This window comes from Gadus morhua, chromosome 1 (genome assembly GCF_902167405.1).
Source record: "Gadus morhua chromosome 1, gadMor3.0, whole genome shotgun sequence".
In the NCBI taxonomy this organism is placed as follows: Eukaryota; Metazoa; Chordata; class Actinopteri; order Gadiformes; family Gadidae; genus Gadus; species Gadus morhua.
Window position 1 is genome coordinate 20,939,796 of NC_044048.1, and position 23,236 is coordinate 20,963,031.

General features: G+C 46.4%; 1 protein-coding gene across 3 annotated transcripts; it reads right to left on the reverse strand.

Annotated features, from left to right (window-relative positions):
* Positions 1 to 359: 359 nt before the first annotated feature.
* LOC115550688 (NLR family CARD domain-containing protein 3) lies at positions 360 to 22,963 on the reverse strand. Of its 3 annotated transcripts, XM_030365965.1 has the most exons (11): positions 22,909 to 22,963; positions 10,741 to 10,857; positions 10,547 to 10,663; positions 10,321 to 10,390; positions 9,904 to 10,135; positions 7,699 to 9,526; positions 4,948 to 5,121; positions 4,190 to 4,363; positions 3,888 to 4,061; positions 3,666 to 3,712; positions 360 to 1,800 (listed from the first exon to the last, which is right to left on the reverse strand). In XM_030365965.1, the coding sequence occupies exons 1-11, from the start codon at positions 22,956 to 22,958 to the stop codon at positions 1,172 to 1,174; spliced, it is 3,612 nt and encodes a 1,203-aa protein (XP_030221825.1). In that variant the 5' UTR covers positions 22,959 to 22,963; the 3' UTR covers positions 360 to 1,171. The 3 variants fall into 3 exon arrangements, with proteins under 3 accessions (XP_030221825.1, XP_030221817.1, XP_030221809.1); XM_030365957.1 differs by lacking the exon at positions 4,190 to 4,363 and having other exon boundaries at positions 10,547 to 10,660; XM_030365949.1 differs by lacking the exon at positions 4,190 to 4,363.
* Between the last annotated feature and the right edge of the window lie 273 nt (positions 22,964 to 23,236).

Here is a 23,236-nt window from a genome sequence, read left to right on the forward strand (position 1 = left end):
TACCAAAGTAATGAATGAATATACGCTGTAAAATTAAAACATCACTACTAGTATCAACAGGTACGCTAAATTATTTGTCTTAATTGGAAAATGCTTCATAACTTTACTTATGTAGGCTTGGATCAGCTATAATCAACAAAGAAAAGGAAAATATGAACACATTAATTTTAATTGATTTGATCAAACTTGACCAAACCCCCTCAAACGATTCAAAAGCCTTTCAACCAGTAGATGGCGTCATTGACTTTCTTAACAACCCGTCTTATACATCTTCATTGCAATTAGGGGGGGGTTGGTAAAAGTCCCTTACATGTACACAATAAACACTAGGACTCAAACAACAGAAGCAGCAGACATTATTAATCAAAAACATATCTTTAATAACTGATGTTCTGCTGCTGTGTTGTTCCCAACAGAACGCAAGGAATCAACACTTTAAAGTCATTCACGATCAAAAGCTTTTCCAAGACTGCTTGCATTATAGCACAGAGTGTAATATTAAATCTGCTTTAAAACCAGGTTCCGTGTTAGGCTTATCAAAATATAAACTGATATCAGAGCCCTTAAGCATGAAATGTCTGAAAATATGCACAATATTGTAGTATAAACATGTTTAGATTTACCATCAATCAATAATTAAAATACATTTGACATTAGAAATATAGTCTCTGTAAAACCTGCTTCGTTAACCTTATGGAGGATCTTAAAAGTATTTTTCAGAAGACAAAGAAAATGTAGAAAATGTACTCAACTGGATTACAGTTGAGTACATGAACTTATATCACAAAAACACAATGTGTGTGTATGTGTCTGTGTGTTATACTATACATGTGTGTGTAGTCTGTGTGTGTGTGTTTAAGAATGTGTGCGTGTGGATGCGCACTGTTTGCATGTGTGTGTCAATATCTGTGTGTGTGTGTGTGTGTGTGTGCGTGCGTGTATTTGTGTGTTTATGCATGTGTGCAGTATGCTTGCAGTATGAGTGCGTGCGCGCATGCGTTTATGTATGCATGTGTGTGCGCGCCCATGTGTTTATGTAGGCATTCATGTGTGTGCACGCGTTTGCATGTGTTTGTGTGTGCATATTTGAATGTTTATATATGCATGTGTGTGTGTGTGTGTATGTGTGTGCACCGAATGTGTTAATATGTGTGTGCGCGTAGGTTTGTATTCATATATGCATGCTGTACTGTGTGCATTCGGTATTCCTATGTGTCCTCAGACCGGGAGATGATAGAGAGAGAGACTTTAAGTTACACAGAGACATTGAGTGACTAAACGATCCAGAGAACGAAGGGAACTCAAACCCAGGGAGGAGGTCCTCCTGGGTGAAGGTGGACTGGAAGGTGTGGATGTGTGTCAGTGTGTCTGAGGACCCTCCTCCACCTGGGGACACTCTGTAGAATGTCAGAGTGCCAGCAGGCCGGTCCAGATACACTCCTACTCTGTTAGAGCCAACCGAGAGGAGACGTATGACTGTTCTACTACCGTTGTACCAGGCAGTGTAACAAAGACCATCATTACAATGAAGACTCCAGGACCTGTTGTTCCTTCCAAGGCGGCTGTCAGCCCCTCCTCTCGATGGGATTCCTCTGTGGGCCACTCCTATAGCAACACGTCCTTCCCACTCAACCTCCCAGTAACATCGGCCGGTCAGACCCTCTCTACACAACACCTGGGGACGGGAGTGAGATCCCTCTGGGCGATCTGGATGTCCAACCACTGTCACCTTTCTGTTGTCCTCAGACAGAGAGAGTTGTCTGTGGGCTGTGTTTGGGTCTAGTGTGAGTTCACAGGCATCTGATGGAGAACAAGACATGGTAAGCTGCTGAACCATCATCATCATCATCATCATCATCATCATCATCATCATCACTAGTATTGTACTACTAGTATAGTACTGTTTCACATTCATTGACTCTACAAACATTAACCTAGAAAGACTAAATAATATCAGAGCTACTATAGTGTACCAGTGTGCCATAGCTTTGGAAATAGTGCTTATGGTTTAGAAGATAATTTAAGTTAAACTTAAATGTGAATCCCACGTGTGCATGAGTGGCTGACCCAGTCAAAACAATGAAACATGAAAAATGGATACACTGAATCTACCGCAATATTTACACTACGTAAGGGATAATGTATAGAACGCCGGTCATTATCTGTAAAATAAGCTTATTATTAGGCTTATTTTCGATAATAACTGGCGACGTTCTATACATTATCCCGCTTATTACGTGGCTACTTGCCAAAACAAAAAAATAACTTCACTCTATGGGCCCTATTTTAATGGTCTGAAACGCAAGTGAGAAGCTCCAAGCACAAGTAGCTTTGTGGGCGGTTCTATGGCGATGTTGCTATTTTAGCGGTGCATAAATGACTCTTCTAATCTAAAAAGGGTTGGTCTGAAGTAGCCTAATTACCCGTAGGCGTGGTTTGGGCGTAACGTGCAATAAACCAATGCGAGTGCCATCTCCCATCCCCTTCAAGAGCCATGAGCGCATTTGAATCTGACGAGTTGATATTTTGACAGCGCGTTTGCAGTCTCCAATGAGACAGATGCATGACCACATGAATTTCAAACATTAAATGGCTCAGTTTATGGCCAAATAACATGGCCTAATTCACACATGGAATATTGTTTTCTTCCACAGAAATACTGAGTCCTCAAATACATTTTGGCAAAGAAAACTTAACACACATATGATATGCGGTAACTGTGGTTCTACTTAATGATATATGCAATACATTAACAAACATTGTTTCTTACCAGTATTGAATGCATTATCATTATCGACTTGTGTTCCTAATATGCATGTGTCCCCCCGTTAATATCCATTGCCATGGACTGTATTATGCGTTGCGTGTTTAGTTTGCGTGTGTATAAACAGATGGATGCACACAAGCACGCCCGCATTCATTAATTATTTCATTCTTTTTAACACTCACGGTAAAACAATGTATTCTCATGATCAAATACTCATCAATCCTAAAAGTTATGGGCTTGTACACGAAGTCTGTGTCAGGAAAATATGTGTTTGCTGTACGGTGTTTGCAGATGCATTGATTTAAAAATACAACTTATTACCGATGTATCAGCTGTTCTTCCCCAAATAATTTACCAATAATGTGTGGCTAGGTAGATGACTATGCGTGAGGTCCACAATCAACATTGTGCATGCGCCCTTAAAATAGCATCTGAACAACGCACCACTGACTTTAAACCAGGTATTTCCTGGTTGGTGGCAGAAGTGATTTCTGAAACTGAAAAATAGCACCAGGGAACGTTTGCGCCAGAACACCCCTACTCCTTTCGCCGAACCGCCCCTTGGGGCACAAGATCATTCCCTAATTTACCGACGCGTGGCGGTGGAGGGAAAAGAACGCTCTGCGCCAGCTGCAAACTAGCAACGACACATGCGTCAGTGTAGAAAGTCAATTGCGGCGGATGCAAGATAGGGCTCTATGTGTCTTTTTACAATTTATTTGTTAGCAGCATTCCCCATTGGAAGTTCTGAAGGGCCCATGCAAGTGAGTGGAGTGTTTGAATGGAGGCATGTGGCTACACCCCTGAATCTGAATGACCGGACGTCCCCTCCTGCTGTGGGATGGACTTTCCATCACAATAGTCAGTGTGTGATGTGATGAATCAAACAGACACCTACACTTCTTTAGAGCTGGTTTCAGCCTACACGCTCCACCGTGCTCCACACTGGGGGGGAAACAAAGTGAGAGCAGCATGTTGAAACATTCACGTCATCATCTGCTGTCTCATCACTTTCTAGACAACATGAGTAACGGCTGCATTTTCAGACTACTTCATCTAGCAGCGGCTTGAATCCTTGCAGGAGACTTTGTCCCTGAGTGGTGAGCGGTCCTCTCCATACCTGAGAGTGTCCAGTCTCCAGCGTGGATCCTCCCGTCCAGCAGAGAGCAACGCAGCTCCTGAGACTCCAGGGTGATTATAGCTTAGGTCCAGCTCTCTCAGATGGGAGGGGTTGGAGCTCAGAGCTGAGGCCAGAGAAGCACAGCCTTCCTGTGTGACCAGGCAGCCAGACAAGCTACACACACACACACACACACACACACACACACACACACACACACAATTACTTTTCTGGAGTTAAATCTGTTCAATGTCCTCTGATGTTGAACTTGTGGTGTAACTGTTTGACAGAGAAAAACTGACCTGAGAGTTTCCAGTGTACAGTGTGGACTCCCCAGTCCAGCAGAGAGCAGCTTCACTCCTGAATCCTGCAGATCATTGGTACTCAGGTCCAGCTCTCTCAGACTAGAAGAGTTGGAGCTGAGAACTGAGGCCAGAGCTTCACAGCATCTCTCTGACAGATGACAGCCATTCAGCCTTCACACAAAATAAACACTCATGTTAGGAACTGTGATTAATGTTTTAGGAAAATTTAAATTTTACACACATGAACAAAATATAATTTACCTGGATCTTTAAATATTAAGAGTAAGATTTCACATAGTTCCCTTAAAAATAATTTAAAAAGAGGCCGTTATTAAATCTTAATAAATAACTTGAAAGTCCACCTTACTGTCTGATTACGCGATAAGCAGAATAGAAGTGTTACAGCACAAACCTCATGCTGTCATTAACAAACTAAGAATGTGTTACAAAACATCCCTCATCCTCTCCAAAAAACCTGTATTTCACCCCGCTCTAAACAATCACCGTCCCGTATACGGGGGTCGGTGGCGGGGCACTATTACTATATTTTGAGTTCACGTTTATATTTCTAAATGAAATGTTGCAGGCACATGGATCAATTAGAATATCCACCTAAACAACAAGGTGTAACATTTCCAATGATACCAAAGTCATGGAGGTGGTCATCACAGGTACTAAGTTATATGCTCAGTTATATAGCTGTCCTCTAATGTGGAACTTGTGATGTAAGTGTTTGACTTTTAAGTTAAAATGACCTGAGAGTTTCCAGTGTACAGTGTGGACTCCCCAGTCCAGCAGAAAGCAGCTTCACTCCTGAATCCTGCAGATCATTGAAACTCAGGTCCAGCTCTCTCAGACTAGAGGAGTTGGAGCTGAGAACTGAGGAAATAACCTCACAGCATCTCTCCGACAGATGACAGCCATTCAGCCTTCACACAAAATCAACAGAACATGTTAGAAACAAAAACAATAATAAATATAACCGCAAGCGGTGATTAACAGGGTCTGAGAAAAAAAAAAGTCAAGAACACACTAATGGAAGATATATAAATATGACAAATAATTATGAAAGAAAGATGTTCCACTTAATGCAATACTGTGCCACGGCTTTAAGGTGAGCTGCAAAGCATTGGCCAAATCTAATGTTCAGCTTGTTCATTATGCTATAATCGGGCATCGAACTCTCAACCTAAGGATCAACTGTAGAAGGCATTATCCCATTGAGCCACTGATAAACATGAAATGCAGCCTCATTCACATGAGGTCAAAATGTCTATTGATAAGCATACACCATCCAGAAACCTCCAAGCACACATGAAGAGTTTAGATGCAAAAGCCTCCAAGTCCGTCCGACCACTTTTCTTCTAAGTCACCATTTTTATCAGGCTTCTATGTTCAAGTTCTGTCATTTCATTTTAAAGAAAATTATAAGGATATTAGTTAATGAATAAAAGATTTTTTTTTCAAAAATATAACTTTTTTGTTTTTGTTTTTTTGAGCAAATTAAATTATCTTTTGCATCAAAACCAGCTAAATCCACAGGTACTTTTTTGGCTGCGGGAAGCCTCATTCACATAGTGAAAATGTCGATTGATAAGCACAGAACATCAGGAAAACTCCAAGCACACATTTCACAAGAGAATTAAGGGCTTTCTTAAAAGAGTACAGATCTGAAAATTTGCACTGTTAATGGTTTCCAACTAATGATAGCCGTATGGTAGTTATACATACAGTAACAAAATGGTCATATCGGCAAAATGGGTTGAGACTGGACGTTTGGCTTTTCAATGAAATTGTGGGAAAAGTAAAACTTTTTAGAGCAGAAGACCAGGGTGAATAAAATGCATCAGATTTTAGAGATTAATATGATGAAAGAATTTTGAGTCCAGGTCAATCTCGTAAGGAGAAATAAGGCTAGTTCATAATTTTTTTAAATAGCGCCACGTTTGGGTGCAGTACCACAATTTGGGTTTATTAGTAGTGGGGGGTATTGGTATCCACCTAATAATATATATTTCTTTTTTTATACTATAACAAAATGGTCATATAAGAAAAATGGGCTGACTGCTCCGACTTTATTGGCCAATATTTCTCAAATGGAACTCAGTAAAACAAATTCTGTCCGATGATTTTTGTGAGGCTTGGTCTAAAGATTTTATCTGGCGATTTTTATGAATTTTTCATTATTTTCGTAGCCTGTGAATCTTTTTATCATGTTAAGCTTTAATATGAAATTGTGGGAAAAGTATACATTGCATTTTATAAATGCGTCTGATTCTAGAGATAAATATTCTGAAAGAATTTTGAGTCCAGGTCAGGTGAGGAGAAATAAGCCTAATTCATGATTTTTTACAATAGCGCCACCTTTGGGTGCAGCACCACAAATTTGGGTTTATGGGTAGAGGGGGGTAGAGGGGGTTAATGAAGCAAGCATAATTATTTTCTCCTTATAAGTCGTTTTCACACATGTCCTCCATATTTTCGCCGCATTTATATATATCAGGAGATTCCACCCTGAGGGTGATTCACACTTGCTTTATATGCGGACATCAATGTCGTTTAGACATCAGTAGAATCAACAGGGGTTTAGGGGGGTGGGGTTGCACGGGGCGAGATATGACATAGGGTCTAAGTTTGCAAGAGGCCGGAGAGGTGCAGCCGCTGTCACTCTTGTTTGTTTTGGTTTGACCACAGACAGCATTGAGGCAGAACGGGCAGAACTCATCGCAATCATCTTAAATGTTGCTGCTACGATGCATCATATATTCCGTTGCATCCACAACATCCGAAGCATCGACGATGAACGATTGGAGCATGAGTTAGAGACAAATAGAAGAAACGACGAAGAAGAAAGGTGTCACGAATGACTGCGTTGTTACCGGTGAAAGAGAGCACATTATAAAAAGCACTGGGAAAAATGTGGATTTTTGTGTTTAACTGAGAAAACAGGGAGTGGAAGGACAGGACCCTATAATGTTAAGCTAACTGTAATATATTTTCTATATACGCTTGCAGCTGTGATCTCATACATTGTCATTTATAGTATGATGTGTACTTTTAGGGTTATAAGACCACCTTTTAGCATTCAGCACGAATGACTATGAAAAGCAGGGACAACAATTACATATTTTTTAACCATTCAGCAAACAAAAGGCTGAACAAAAGGTGTTGCAACATGATCAACTCTTCGCACTTAAAGCAAGTGAAAAAAAGTCTGGTTGCCTTTATAGGGAGAGGGTTTTAAAAATGAATACTGAACAAAGTCTGATTTAAAACATTTTGATGGACAATTCTAAATTTCAATTACATTTTAAAAGATTTTTCCGTTGACCATTCAAAATGTTGCTGTTGATGCTTTCAGGGGTCTTTAGTGTCCTTTCACTGTCCCGTGATAGTATTATATGTTATTAGTGAACCTACAGAGATGTTATATATTATACAACTTTTATATTCTCGTATGTATATTGTGTTGCGGGTATTATAAAACATGTTACTGGTGAACCTACATAGATGTTTTGGAGGATTTGAACACTGGCACCAGCCTCAGAAGACCTTCCTCTGAAGCAGAGTATTTCTTCAGGTCAAACACATCCAGCTCCTCATCTGAAGACAGTAAGATGAAGACCAGAGCAGACCACTGACCAGGGGAGAGAGATTCTGTTGAGATGCTTCCTGATGTCAGGTACTGTTGGATCTCCTCCACTAGAGAACAATCGTTCATCTCATTCAGACAGTGGAGCAGATTGATGCTTCTCTCTGGAGGGAGATCTCCATTTATTTTCTCCTTGATGTAACAGACTGTTCTCTGATTGGTCTTTCTACCTGTCAGCCAAAGCAGACCTTGTTTAAACTGAGTTGTCAGTGATCTACTTCCTGTCTTTCCCAGCAGACCTCGTAGGAGTTTCTGATTGGTCTCCAGAGAGAGGCCCAGGAGGAAGCGGAGGAACAAGTCCAGGTGTCCGTTCTCACACTGTAAGGCCTTGTCCACAGCACTCTGGTAGAGGAAGAGTTCATCTTTGCCGGAGGTAGCTGGTTCTTCTAAGAATAGATTGACACCAGTGTTGATGAAGGACTGAAGGACATAAAGTGCAGCTAGAAACTCCTGGATACTCAGATGGACAAAGCAGAACACCTTGTCCTGGTACAGCCCACACTCCTCTTTAAAGATCTGAGTGAACACTCCTGAGTACACACCGGCTGCTCTGATATCGATGCCACACTCTGCCAGGTCTGCCTCATAGAAGATCAGGTTGCCTTTCTCCAGCTGGTTAAAAGCCAGTTTTCCAAGAGAAACAATGATCTCCCTGCTCTCTGAACTCCAGTCTAGATCTGTTTTAGCTCTCCCATGGTACTTCATGTCTCCCTGTATGGACTGAACCCTCAGGAAGTGGATGTACATCTGGGTTACGGTCTTGGGCATCTCTTTTCCTCTCTGGAATGGTTGGAAGAGGTCTTCAAGAACTGTTGTAGTGACCCAACAGAAGACTGGGATGTGACACATGATGTGGAGGCTTCGTGATTTCTTGACGTGGGTGATGATTGTGCTGGCCAGTGTCTCATCTGTGAATTTCCTCCGAAAGTACTCCTCCTTCTGTGAGTCGTTGAAGCCTCTCACCTCTGTCACCATGCCAACACACTCAGCAGGGATCTGATGGGCTGCCGCAGGGCGTGTGGTTATCCAGATGCGAGCGGAGGGAAGCAGGTCGCCCCTGATGAGGTTTGTCAGAAGCACGTCCACCGAGGTGGACTCGGTGACATCAGTCAAGGTCTGGCTGTTCTTGAAGTCCAGAGGCAGTCGGCACTCATCCAGACCATCCAAGATGAAGACAACTTGGAACCGGTCGTATCTGCAGATTGCTGCTTCTTTGGTTTCAATAAAGAAGTGATGAAGAAGTTCCACCAAGCTAAACTCTTTCCCTTTCAGTAAATTAAGCTCTCTGAAAGTCATGAGGAATGTGAAGTGTATGTCATGGTTGGCTTTGCCTTCCGCCCAGTCCAGAGTGAACTTGTGTGTTAAGACTGTTTTACCAATGCCGGCCACCCCCGTTGTCATTATTGTTCTGATCGGTTGATCTTGTCCAGGTAAGGGTTTAAAGATGTCTTCGCATTTGATTGGTGTTTCCTCCCTGGCTGGTTTCCTGGAAGCTGTTTCAATAAGTCTGATCTCATGTTCCTGGTTCACCTCTCCAATGCCTCTCTCTGTGATGAAGAGCTCTGTGTAGAAGTCATTCAGACCTGTTGGCTGTCCTGCTTTGGCGATTCCCTCAAACTCATTCCTGAACTTCTCCCTCAGATGAGACTTGATTTTATGTCGGCACCCAACAGCAACAGCTCCTAAATGACAAAACCACAGAAGACATCATTTAGTGCATTGGGATATAATTGGACACATTTAAATACTTCCTGTAAAATGGTAAACTTCATGACATTTAGTGGCATCGTTACTTGTGGTTAAAGTAGTTGGTCGTGGCAAGGACTTCATGTTACAGATTCAAAATGTTAATATCTGGATTGAACCATTTAACGTGATACAATGACATTAACAATACCTATCTGTTCCATCCATCTTACCTGATACACCCACAATAATCCTCTATATATGGAAAAAAACATTAAACCTCAGAGTTTATTTCTACCATTTCAAAATAACAGTATATTCAGTTTTAAAATAAAAGTTTCCACTCTGCAAAATAAGTCTCTTAGTCTCTTACCACCCCACAGTGTGTCGGCCAGTTCCTCCTGGTTCATCTCCATCAGGCAGAGTGTAGTGATGTCTACCACTCCCTCTATGGCCCGCCTCCTCTGCTCCTCTTTCTTACCATCCACCTCCTCCTCCTCCTGCTCCCTCTGACTCTCTGAGCATTGTAGGTAATCTGGGTAGAGAACCCTCCAGAGCTTCTTCAGCTCTTTCTCTAGAAAAGCGTGTGCATTCTCCTCAGCCCTCTGGAACAGAACAAACATCAAGGAGAACTTTAATCTGAAGTAACTGAGGACATCAGAAGCATCTGTCCTAGATTCACATCCCGCTGGTCTTAAGAGGGAAGCCTGGAGACTATTAGCACCACAAGAGATGCTTTCTAATGTTCCTTTAGAGCTAAAGTCAATTATCCTGTTGGATATTTACACACCTTGATCAGCTCTGTTTGATGCTGCTGTACAGATTGAGCACTGGTAACCTTTGATCTCTCCTGATGTTTTCTGTGGAGAAAACACACACACACACACACACACACACACACACACACACACACACACACACACACACACACACACACACACACACACACACACAGTATCAGTAGAGGTAGATAACAACCAACTGTTCTGTTCTCATCGTCTGTTTGAAACTCCTACCTCTTCTTTCTGGAGGGGTGTCCATCTTTCAATTCAGGAGGTCTATCAATAGAGCGTTCGCTCTTCATAGAGACACAGCTGCATCCAGGGGAGTCTGCTCTCTCCTGCTGGAGTCTTCTAGAAAATAAAGAACCAGGAGGATTTAAGGAGGTTTGATAGAAGCTGTATTTTTGTAATCTCTGATAAATCCTCACCTCTTCTCAATTGATTGATTTCCATCTTTAAATGTGACAGGTGGATCCATAGAGTGGTCACTCTTCATGGAGACACAGGTGGGTCCAGGAGACACCGCTCTCTCCTGCCGCTCTGGGCTTCAACACAACACACACACAACTTTTAATCAGAGAATCAGACTTCAATTTTTATGCTGACAAGATAATTCTTCTTAAAGGCCCACTATGCAACTTTTTTAGCCAAAATTACATTAAGTATGCAGGTTGAGAGTTATGCTGATGGTTCTGCATCCATTTCTGGGTCGATTGGTGGGTGTGTCATTTTCCCATGTCGCCTCTACAGTGAAAAAGCGCATATGCAACTTGATCTGCTCGGACCGGGATATTCCGGATGTGACGCAGCGGAAGTATCCTCGAAAATGTAGTCAGATTGTAGTTTCGAAAATGCTTTACGGCACAGACACACACCCAAACATGGCACCGGCTAGATATAAACAGCCAGTTGCGAGGCAATTGTTGCATTCATCATGGATCAATCGACTGATAAGGGACCCAAGAGGCGACTGTCGGTGGAACAAAAGAAGAATGGACCAGAAAATAGATCAGACACGAGTGAAAGGGGAACTATGCAACTTTTTTGGCTTGATTTACCTTAATATAACAGGCTAGGAGTCATTGCGATGGTTCCATAATACATTTTTGTTCGATTGTTCGTTGTTTCGACTCCCCCTTGCGCATCTTGGCGGAGAAAAGGAATATGTTTCTGCCGGCGACCCGCCGCCCACTCTCGCGGGAGTCTCGGGTCTCGCGAAGTAACGAATTGCTTTACGGCACAGACCCCCAAACACGGAACCGGCTCGATATAAACACAAGTAACTAAGGGATTGTTACATTCATCATAGATCAGCCGACTAAAAAGAGACAGAGAAACCCAATGTCGGAGGAACAGAAGAGAAAAGGGAGACTGACCGACAGAGAGGCCAGACACGAGTAAACGTTGGGCAGGCTTTTCAGGAATAGCGTGAACTGAAAGAAAAAGAAGACTGCAAATCAGACTCCGATTTGGCCGTGTTGCTTTTGAAATTGAAAGTACCATTGGGTGAACTTTGTCCTCGTGGTATACATGATGTTGATAGTCTCTGTACAAATGTGTTTGCTCAACCATTTTGTTGTGAGCCCTGTAAAAATTGTTTTCTCGACCGTTTTGTTGTGAGCCCTGTATGTTTCTAGCTTGCTTGTTGGTTGCAACCATATAAACACCTTTGTTTCCATTGCTGTACGTCTGTCTCGTCCCCCAGATACAGACTGAATCCCCGAATCCAGGTTCTTGTTTATTTAGATTATTATGTTGGCCAACACTCTCACACTGATTGTTCTGTTCAACATAAGATAAAACAATTATAATCTAGGATATAAATTCTCCCCGTCAACTATAAAAAAGGATGGCTTTATGTTTATTGCAATACAAATACACAATTTTAAAAATGCATAACCTTGCCTACACTTTATGAACATCTACTTCGGACATGGCTCCACGCATTCGCCGGCTTCTTTGAAAACAAATGCACATGGCTCGCGTAGAGGTGCATGGGGAAGGGTCGTCAACGAGTTGTTACGACAGTGTTGTAAAATATCTACTACGAAGCTGAAGGGGGCGCTGTGTAGAGAAATGTGCATGCCAAAACCAAGAAAACAGCGAAGAAATTCCCGAAGTTGCATAGTGGGCCTTTAAAAGGCAGTTTCTAGGTGATCATCTTCATCTTGGCTAATTATATTACTTAGTTAAGATATTATAACTTGTTACTGAGATGTTATTCCGGCCTCTGAATAACCTAATGCTTGAAAATAGAATAACAGAATTGCTGCTTGATCAACACTGACTAGAAAACTGCTTTGTCAGTCAGAACATCTGAGGTGCGTTCAGAATCGCAAACATAGGCGAACGTTCGCGAACGATTTTAAACATTTTCCGTTAAACGAACATAAGCAAGCAAACATTTACGAACATAGGCAAACTGTCTGAAGAGGTAGTTCTCCACAAACACTTCGGCTATGTGACATTCGTTGCCATGGCATTAAACTAAACTATATTGAAATCATTTACTCCTTTCCTACACAGAAAGCAATAGATACAACGTTTCATATAGCCTATCTACACCCTTACTTCAACTGTTGTCTTTTGTATCCTAAAATGCGATTTGAACGTTATATCGCAGTAAGTGGGTACAACTTCGGTGACGCAGCCCTCTATTCTTGAATTTTCCGTACTGGTTGTCTGCAGTAGGCTTTCAACGAGGTCGACCACTTGCAAACCCTCTTCTGTAAACTCTTCCATTAATATGGAGGCTGCCGCTAATACCATGGCCTTCGTATCCATTTTTTTCGTTTACAGTTTGTTTAGAACGGTGTTCAAAAATCGTTCAAAATTAATTGTTTAATGTCAACGCGTTCGTTGCGAACGTTCGCCTATGTTCGCTGAACTTGAACGCACCTCAGATTTCAAGCCTCTTATCCTTTCTATCTGTTATATGAAGAACAGACTATGACCACATGGAGTTCACCGCTTCATCTTGACCACAGCCTAGCAGACATCTAGACAAAACAAGTACAGAACAAATACACTTCTCATATCTGGGTAACCTCAAGCCTTGATGCTCATTTCAGATGTATTGCTCCAACAGCAGTGTTAATTTCGTTAACGAAAAATATGACAAAATGTTCGTCAACGACATTTTTTCCGTGACTAAGACGAGACGTTGACGAGCTAAAAATAGATCTGTGATAATAAAACGGATGACGAAATGTCATATTGTTTTCGTTGACGAGACGAGACAGGACGAAAATGTTATTGGTGTGCTGTTTGGACATTCAAAATGCACGATATTTTCCAATCAGTACACTCCCGTAAGGTTCTTATGCAACTGTTCACTCCTCCAGTAAATAGGACGGACTTTAGCTACGACTTGGCAACGGGAGGTATGGTCCACTCAGCTATGAGCTAACGTTATGCATTGTACATGATTCGAAATTCTTCCCAGCTTTTATTCCACAGATACTAGGGTCTATAGCATATAACCGCGTTGTCTGATTACAGTTTAATTCATTTTTCACAATTTACCGGCTCTCGTTTTGAAGAAAATCACCGCGCCATTCGTTTCAATGGGAATCGCCACGGTCTATACTTCAACATAATATAGCGACCCTGGGACAATTAAATAGTTTGTGTGTTGTGTGTTGCATTGTATTGTAATGTTATTCTTGTCGATCAGCGTGGGGGGCGAATCGTTGGGTCGGCTGGGGGGGGGGCCTTGGAGGAGCAGGAGGGTGGGGGCCTGCACGCGATGGAGACCGTGTTGCCGGGGTAACCGGGGTTTGTTTGGGTCCGGTTTTTCAGCTGTTGGTTACAATGTTGTTACAATGTTACGGGTTTCGGTGACCTGGTTTTTGGTCCATTAAAAACTACCTTCAACTAATGACTCGACATGATTATGTCACCGGCGAGGTCGTTACATTGGTGTCAGAAGTGAAACTATTATCATTATTTTTTATTTATATCTTTTTATCTCGGTCCTGCTGTGCTCGGCGAGTCAGCCGAAGTTGCTATCGCCGTTAGCCCTGTTTTTGTTGTCACTTTTTTTTTTCTCTACAACAATAATGCTCCCTGCGGACTGTCGGGTGAAGATAGAGATGGACGACTACGGCGAGGGGGCGTGTGGAGTTGCTTCGGAGTCTCTGGTGAGGGGTAGAGCCCAACGGGAACCAGCCGCCGTTGGAAAAGATGATTTTCACGGCGACAGACATGGCGGCGCCTTCCTCACATCAAGCCCGGTGTCCATCAAGACGCCTAGATACAGCGGTAAGGCTGACTGGGAAGCTTTCCACGCGCAATTTGAACTTTTAGCCGATGCTGCCGGATGGTCAGTGAAGGTCAAAGCGCTGCAGCTTGCGATGTGTCTGGCGGACGACGCATTGTCTTGTTTGTTGCTGCTTAGCCCAGAGGACAGGGGGGACTATGTTGCCCTAGTGGGGGCACTAAGGAGGCGTTTTGGACTATGTGTTAAGCCGGGGTTAATGCGCTCGGAACTCTGCAATAGGCGCAGGAAGCCGGGGGAGACGCTGCGGGCCCTGGCCAACGATATCGAGAGCCTGTCTCGGCGAGCATACGCCCAGCCGTGCAGAGCGAACTCGCTCGGGATCAGTTTCTCCAGGCCCTTTCCCCTACAGAACTGCGCATCCAGACCCAGCTAGCCCACCCGCAGACTTTGCAAGAGGCCTTGGAGATGGCCATAGAGAGGGAGCTGGTGTGGGCTGGAGCAATCGACGATCATCCTGCTCCTCAGCCGATGGTGAGATCGGCGAGGGAGAGGAGTGAGGACTCACAGAAGCCAGCCTGGGTGGACGAGCTCACTGAACTCGTCCGCGCTGTCTCTATGCAGGCGGACCCCCGCCCCCCGTCTCGTCGAGAGCAGAGGGTCTGCTGGGGCTGCGGGCAGCCTGGCCACCTTGTCAGAGAGTGCCCTACAACGGTGAGAGCCCAGGGAAACGGGTCAGGGTCCGCGTAATTGGGGAGACGCGAGGCCCTGCCCCCTTACCCCCGCCGTCGTCGTCTGGAGGAGCCCATCATCACAGCCGGGGGGGCGGGGCTCCACCCCCCCCAGAAGCAGACGACAACATCCTGGAGCCTGTTGTCGTGGTGGGGCGGACCTGGGCGGGGGACTTTTGTCATGTTCCTGTCACTGTTGAGGGGGTGGCCTGTTTGGCTTTAGTAGATACGGGGTCTACTGTGACCCTGGTGAGGCCAGACATTTTGCCGACCTGGACGGTACTCCAACCTACAACTGTGCAGCTCCGCACAGTCACGGGGGAGAGGGCCCCCATGAAAGGGAAGGGGTTGTTGTCCATCTGCGTAGGGGGAGGACTGTCCTCCACCCAGTGTGGGTAGCCGCTGTGCAGGACCCCTGTATCCTAGGGTTGGACTTCCTGCGGTGTACAGGCTGCCAGCTGGACCTGGAGAGGGGGGCGATTGGCTTCCAAGGAGGGCCCACAGTCTATATGGCCCCGCCAAACACCTCCTACATCCGGCCCAAACAGACAACAGCTCAGATGGACCAGTCACACGTCACCGGCCCCCTTCACCCCCTTGCAAAGACCTTCCAACCACCCTGTCTTCCTGATCCCTGTCCATTGTCTCAGTCCTCCTCCCGCAACCCTTCTCCCTCCCTCCCACCCCCTTGTGTCAATGTTTCGGCCCCTACAGACTACTCCCTTGCCACTCCAGCACCCCACCTCATGAGCCTGGGCCCCTTCCCCTGCCCTGCCCAGCTTCCTCAGACAGGTGAGAAGACTGTGCTGTCGACTGTGCGGGCAATTTGGCAGGGGCACTGTGATGGACTAGACCCTCAACAGCAGGAGCAGCTGTGGCTACTACTGGCAGAGTTTAAGGACAGCTTTGCCTTGAATGAGAGCGATGTGGGTCAGACGCACCTGGTGCAGCATGAGATCGACACTGGGGATGCCAGGCCCATCAGAATGCGCCCGCGTCGCCTGCCCTTGGCCCGCCAGGAGGCTGCGGACCAGGCGCTGTGGGAGATGCAGCAGGCAGGCCTCATAGAGCCCTCAGATAGTCCCTGGGCAGCAGCCGTGGTGATGGTGCCTAAGAAGGGGGGTAAGTGGAGATTCTGTGTTGACTACAGGCCACTTAACGCAGTGACGAGGAAGGACTCCTACCCCATCCCGCGCATTGATGAGGCCTTAGATGTCGTAGCTGGGTCGTCCTGGTTCTCCTCACTCGATCTCCGCTCTGGCTACTTCCAGTGCCCTCTCGCCCCGGACGCCAGACCCAAGACTGCATTCTGCACTAGCAGAGGATTGTGGCAGTTTCGGGTCCTCCCTTTCGGCCTCTGCAATGCACCTGCGACCTTCGAGAGGCTGATGGACAGAGTGCTCGCCGGCATCCCCCGGCAGCAGTGTATCGTCTACCTGGACGATATACTGGCACACGGGGGCTCCTTCGAGACAGCACTTGCCTCACTGCGTCAGGTTCTGGAGAGAGTAGCTGCGGCGGGCTTGAAGCTCCATCCTGATAAGTGCCATTTCCTGAGGAGAGAGGTAACTTTCCTTGGGCACAGGGTGGGGGGAGAAGGCATTAGCACCATGGAGGACAAAGTGGAAGCTGTCCAGGACTGGCCCACCCCCACTGACACCAGACAGCTGAAAAGCTTCCTCGGACTGGCGTCTTACTACAGACGCTTTGTGAGGGGCTTCTCCTGTGTGGCCGCTCCCCTGTTCCGCCTGCTACAGAAGGACAGGGAGTTTGTGTGGGCAGAGGATTGCCAGTCTGCTTTCGAGACACTCAAGGGAGCTCTCACCAAAGCCCCGGTGCTCTCCCCTCCTGACCCTGCCCTGCCCTTCATCCTGGACACGGACGCTAGTAACGTTGGCAATGGCGCCGTGCTGGCACAGGAGGGGCCGGAAGGGGAGGGGGTGGTGGCGTACTACAGCAGGACATTTAACAAAGCTGAACGCCGCTACTGCGTCACTCGTCGCGAGCTGCTGGCCATCGTTAGAGCTGTACGCCACTTCAAGTATTACCTCTGTGGCCTGCGCTTCACTGTAAGAACTGACCACTCCGCGCTCCAGTGGCTCATGTCTTTCAAGGAGCCAGAAGGGCAGGTCGCACGGTGGATCGAGGAGCTGCAGTCCTACAGCTTCAGTGTGGTGCACAGGGCAGGGGTACGCCATACTAATGCAGACGCCCTCTCCCGACGCCCCTGCAGTCAGGATGACTGCCGCTACTGTGAAAGGATGGAGAGCCGTGAGAAGGAGCTGTGCAGCCAGGAGGAGGGATGTTCTGCGGTGGAGGTGGCGTCCCCAGTCTGCTGTGAGCTCCGGGAGGTCGACACCGCAGGATGGAGACGGCAGCAGGAGGAGGACGCAGACCTTCGACCAGTGCTCCAGTGGTTGGACCAACAGCGGCGGCCCCCATGGGAAGAAGTGGCCGTTCTCTCCCTGGTCACCAAGGGACTGTGGGCTAAGTTCGAGGCCCTGCGACTGTGGGATGGCGTGCTTCAGCGGGCCTGGAAGGAACCCGCCACCGGAGAGGTGAGGTGGCAGGTGGTGGTGCCTCACTCTCTGCGTGGGGAAGTACTTCAAGCGGTCCATGGTGCCGTGGGCTCAGGGCACTTTGGGGTGACAAAGACCCTGCGTCGCCTCCGCCTTGGCTTCTACTGGGGGCAGCACAAGAGGGACGTCGAGGACTTCTGTCGCCGCTGTGATGGCTACACAGCCCGCAAAGGCCCCACTGAAAGGTCCCATGCCCAGCTACAGCAGTTCCCTGTGGGGTCCCCTATGGAGAGGGTTGGGGTGGATGTGGTGGGCCCGCTACCCTGCACAGAGAGGGGGAACAAGTATGTCCTCACGGCCATGGACTATTTTACCAAGTGGCCGGAGGCGTACGCTCTGCCTGACCAGGGGGCGGAGACCATAGCGGACGCTTTGGTCGGGGGGATGATTAGCCGTTTTGGGGCAGCGGAGTCCATCCACAGTGACCAGGGGAGAAATTTTGAATCCCGTGTCTTTGCGGCTTTATGTAGCAGGCTGGACATGCAGAAGAGCCGTACTACCCCCCTGCACCCACAGAGTGACGGCTTGGTGGAGCGATTTCATCGCTGTATGGAGCAGCAGCTGGCCATTGTCTCGGCTGAGCATCAGCGGGACTGGGACAATCATCTGCCTCTGGTGTTAATGGCGTACAGGTCAGCTGTCCAGGAGTCGACGTCCTGCACGCCTGCTCTGCTGATGTTGGGCAGGGAGCTTCGCACCCCAGCTGACCTGGCGTTTGGCCGGCCGCCCGATTCTCCCCCTGTTCCTCCCGGCCCAGAGTATGCCAGGAGACTCCAGGACCGCCTGGAGACGGCTCACTCCTTCGCCAGGGGACAGATGCTGAGCGCAGGGGTGAGGCAGAAAAGGAATTATGATGTGCGTTCCCGTGGCAGGCACTTTGAGGCTGGGGAGCTGGTCTGGACCTACAGCCCGCAAAGAAAGAAGGGAAGATGCCCAAAGCTCGATAGCGAGTGGATCGGGCCATGCAGGGTCCTTGAGAGGATGGGGGAGGTGGTGTACAGGGTCCAGCTACCACCTCGGGGAAGGAGGGTGGCTCTCCACAGAGACCGGTTGGCCCCTTATCGAGGCACCGCCACCCCTCAACCTACTCCAGCGAGCCCTGCAGCTCCCCGCACCGGTGCGAATGGGCCCCGGACACGCACACCACAGTGTTCTGGCCCTGGGTCCCCACCTAACCCTATCCTTGTCTCCCCTCCTTGTCGATCACCTCAGTCAGCAACTTGGCCCCCAGCCCCGCCCCTCCCTTTCCCCCTGCCCGCCCCCGGGCCTGACACTCGTGGGCCCCTCTCGCCCCCAGGCGCTTCTCCCCAGCCCCCCGTGGCCCCAACGCGGCCTCGTAGGGAGAGGAGAGCGCCGGGTCGCTTCCGAGACTTTGTTTGTTCCCTCGAGGACGAGGAACTTTGAAGGGGGGAGGCAATGTAGCGACCCTGGGACAATTAAATAGTTTGTGTGTTGTGTGTTGCATTGTATTGTAATGTTATTCTTGTCGATCAGCGTGGGGGGCGAATCGTTGGGTCGGCTGGGGGGGGGGCCTTGGAGGAGCAGGAGGGTGGGGGCCTGCACGCGATGGAGACCGTGTTGCTGGGGTAACCGGGGTTTGTTTGGGTCCGGTTTTTCAGCTGTTGGTTACAATGTTGTTACAATGTTACGGGTTTCGGTGACCTGGTTTTTGGTCCATTAAAAACTACCTTCAACTAATGACTCGACATGATTATGTCACCGGCGAGGTCGTTACAATAAGGTGACACTTTGAAATTCGTCCCAGCCTTTATACCCAAGATACTATCGGGTTTATAGCATATAACCGCGTTTTCTGATTACAGTTTAATGCATTTTTCACAATTTACCAGCTATCGTTTTGAAGGCTGAACAGACAAGAGTAGTAAAGTGTGACGTCACGTTTCGAGAGCAACAGATTTTCGGTTCTACACAACCAAATTAACACGGGGAAATCCTATGGCACACAAACCTTTTATAGAAAAGGAACAATCTTTTTGCGAATTGATTTGTGAGTTTGCTTTACCAATGATGTAAGTAATATTGAGAATAGATTGTCTTCATATTAAAAAAAAAACTAAACTAAACTAACGTTTACAAACGTTTCCTTTTAATACCCCAGGGGAAGACATGAACGCCGCGACATTTTTCGATTGGTAGTGATTTTCACCTCTTGAAATTGATTTATTTTAATTTTGAAAGAAACAACACATGGAAGCAATGGAGAACACCATCTCTCGTTCGGTTGTTTAGAACTGAAAATCCGGTTGCCAGGACAACGTAACGTTTTCACTTTAGTAGGCCTACTCTATTTGAGTGGAACAACTTAGCAGGTGTCCATATAGCCTATATAGGGTTAGCCTAATTGAACTAGTTTAAAAAGAGAAAACATTTTGACTAAAAGTTGACTAAAATGTAAGGAATTTTCGTCGACTAAACTAGGCTAAAAATACAAAGGAAAACAATGACTAAAATGTGACTAAATACACTAAGCATTTTCGTCAAAAGACAGACTAAGACTAAATCTAAAATAGCTGACAAAATTAACACTGTCCAACAGATGGTTTGGTTTGGTGTTCACATTGTTTTGAATGTGGCCAATATGATGAATGACGATCTTGAGTTAGGTCAAAGTGAGGTCGCATTGTGAGAGATCCCACCTGAGTTGGATTCAGGACCTCATAAAGAAAGTAAAGAAGCGGTATAAATCAGAAATGAACGGACCAGATTTTGATTTGTGCTGTTCACACTGTTCTGAAAAAAATTAGATCGGAGCCTTTTCCACCTTTAACATCTCCCGCCTTCGCCTCCCCCTTCTTCACCGCTGAAGAAGCCCCCCTCCATGTCTCTGACCGGTCACCCTCTAAATCCTCACCTTTTCCCAAAAGACTGATTTCCATCTTTGAATTTAGCAGCTGGATCCATAGACCGTTCGCACAACCTAGGGGGGCGCTGGGAACGTGATTTTCTTTTTCATTTTTTTGGGGGGGATTTTAAACTTTCATGGTTTTCAAAAGAAAATTGTGAAAAAATGGGCTACCTGAAATAAATAGCCTATTTTAATTTTTTGTGCCTAGCTGAAGGAAGGAAAGTGGCTGAAGTGATTCATTGCCATGTATAAACAAGCAGTGGAGATGGTGTTACCCCAATTTGGTTTCTAACCCCTCTACCGTCTCAGATACTTTTTACTGTCTATGGGCAGTGTAACAGTGGTCATAGAGCGCAGTTCGATCCTGCACATGCCCGGACTCCCGTTACATCAGCTATCGTCTGATCTCTATCGCTGATAAACATAACCCAAGTTCGCGGGTTAACAGTTCAATAGTCTCGCAAAGCCAGACCAAACTACAGCAAGTAGAATGGTCTGGAGCCACGCTACCTCGAGCCGTCTATCCGTTGGGAAACTGGGCGGGCCTGTTTTATTTCTTTAAACCAATCACAATCGTCTAGGGCGGGGCTAAGCCCGGGAAGCAGCAGCGGTGTCCAAATAGTGCCGGGGGGGAAATTATTTTGACGGAACTTCTTGACGTTCAGAGGCTGTCAGAAATGGCTGAATCCCAAACGCCACAAAAAACCATTAACGATGTATGTATGTCGCCTATGTGGAGATAATTTTATAGATAAAAAGAACAAACATCGTTTGATTCTTTGTCACGATGATTTCAAGCCACCATACACTTTGGCCCTTGAGGAGCTCACGGGACCTATAAAAACGAACGACGTTTTAACATTTATATGTGGTTCTTGTAGAACACTACTAAAGAAATACCGTAGGAGCTATTGTGAAGTGGAACGGATCGGTTCATTGGTTAAATCCATGTCAAACGCTCATGCCGCCGTCAGAGTGAAACGATGCGCCAAATCCACACCAACCGCCGATAGTCGTGACCGCAAACGCATCGTCCCCGGGGAGAATCCCCGGGGAGAGTCTGGGCTTTTCCAAGGTAATGTCAAAATAGGCTATGTTGTGGTCCTACCATTGTAATGAAATCAGATAGTCAGTAATCAGTAATTACATTATATTAAAATTAAACAAGATTGGATGTCTAGTTCCACAAACAATTTCGAAAACTTGGTAACGCCAGCAACCGGAAGGGGAGGAGTCGCGGCCAAATCGGCCGCTAAGCAATAGACGCTGTCCACTTCCGTTCAGCCAGACTAACAGTTCAATAACCAACACAATACAATCAAACATGGGCGATAGCAAAAAAAAAAAACGAATTATGTTTCATAGCCCGTTTTCCTCCTTCCTCTTGCTGTTGTTAGGTTCCAGCTGCTCTGAGCGTAGTCTCCACGAAAAGACCGTTGCATTTCAAATACAAAATATATAGGCCTTATTAGGCCTCTGCGCGCGATCTGTTTTTGCGGTGCCCGTGTTTCCCGGGCCGCGTTGCCCGTGGTTCCAGGGCTGTGGTGCCCGCGTTACCTGGGCCGCCGTCACGGTGAATGAATGTTCAATCTAACCATTTCTTCCTCAATACTTCTTTCTTGGCCAATAGATCTCTCTCTCTCTCTCTCTCTCTCTCTCTCTCTCTCTCTCTCTCTCTCTCTCTCTCTCTCTCTCTCTCTCTCTCTCTCTCTCTCTCTCTCTCTCTCTCTCTCTCTCTCTCTCTCTCTCTCTCTCCCCCCCCCCCCCCCCCCCCCCCTGTTGCTCTGGAGGTTTAATTGGGTTTATTACAGTGATGGACAGTGCTGTTAGCCAATCAGAGGTGAGACATTTGCATGTCATGAATATTCATTCATATTTATTTATATACTTTTTTTCACTAAAACCGACTCAGAGGGCATTCATTGCTATTAGTGTCCACCGCAAAATCAATGAAAAACGATGCATTGACACCTTTAAGCAATATAACACGAGTGTGAGTGGGGTTGTTAGTTTATTAAAAAATATATATTAGGGGGGGGCGCCAGAGGATCAGGGTAAGGTCAGGGGGGCGTTTGCTCAAAAAAGGTTGAGGACCACTGCTCTAGAGGGCATTATAAATTTGGCTCCATTGGCTATCAAATTGTTTCTTTTTATCTTTTTCCTCTAACATTGATCTTTCAAAAAATCTTTCAAATACTCACCTCTTCTCAATAGACTGATTTCCATCTTTAAAGTTAACAGGTTGTTCCATAGAGTGGTCACTCTTCATGGAGACACAGCTGGGTCCAGGGGACTCTGGTCTCCCCTGCTGCTCTGGGCTTCAACACAACACACACACAGCTGTTACTCAGACTAACGATGGAGTCATGATATATCACTGCTGAGCTCTGAGATGGACAACAGTCACAGTCAGTGAGATCCTCCTCCTACCTCTTAGCTTTGCTCTGGCGGCCATGTTCCCCAGACAGAGTGGTTTTAGAGGCTGGACCCCCCTCCTCTCCCTCCTCATCCATAGCAGACTGGAGACCT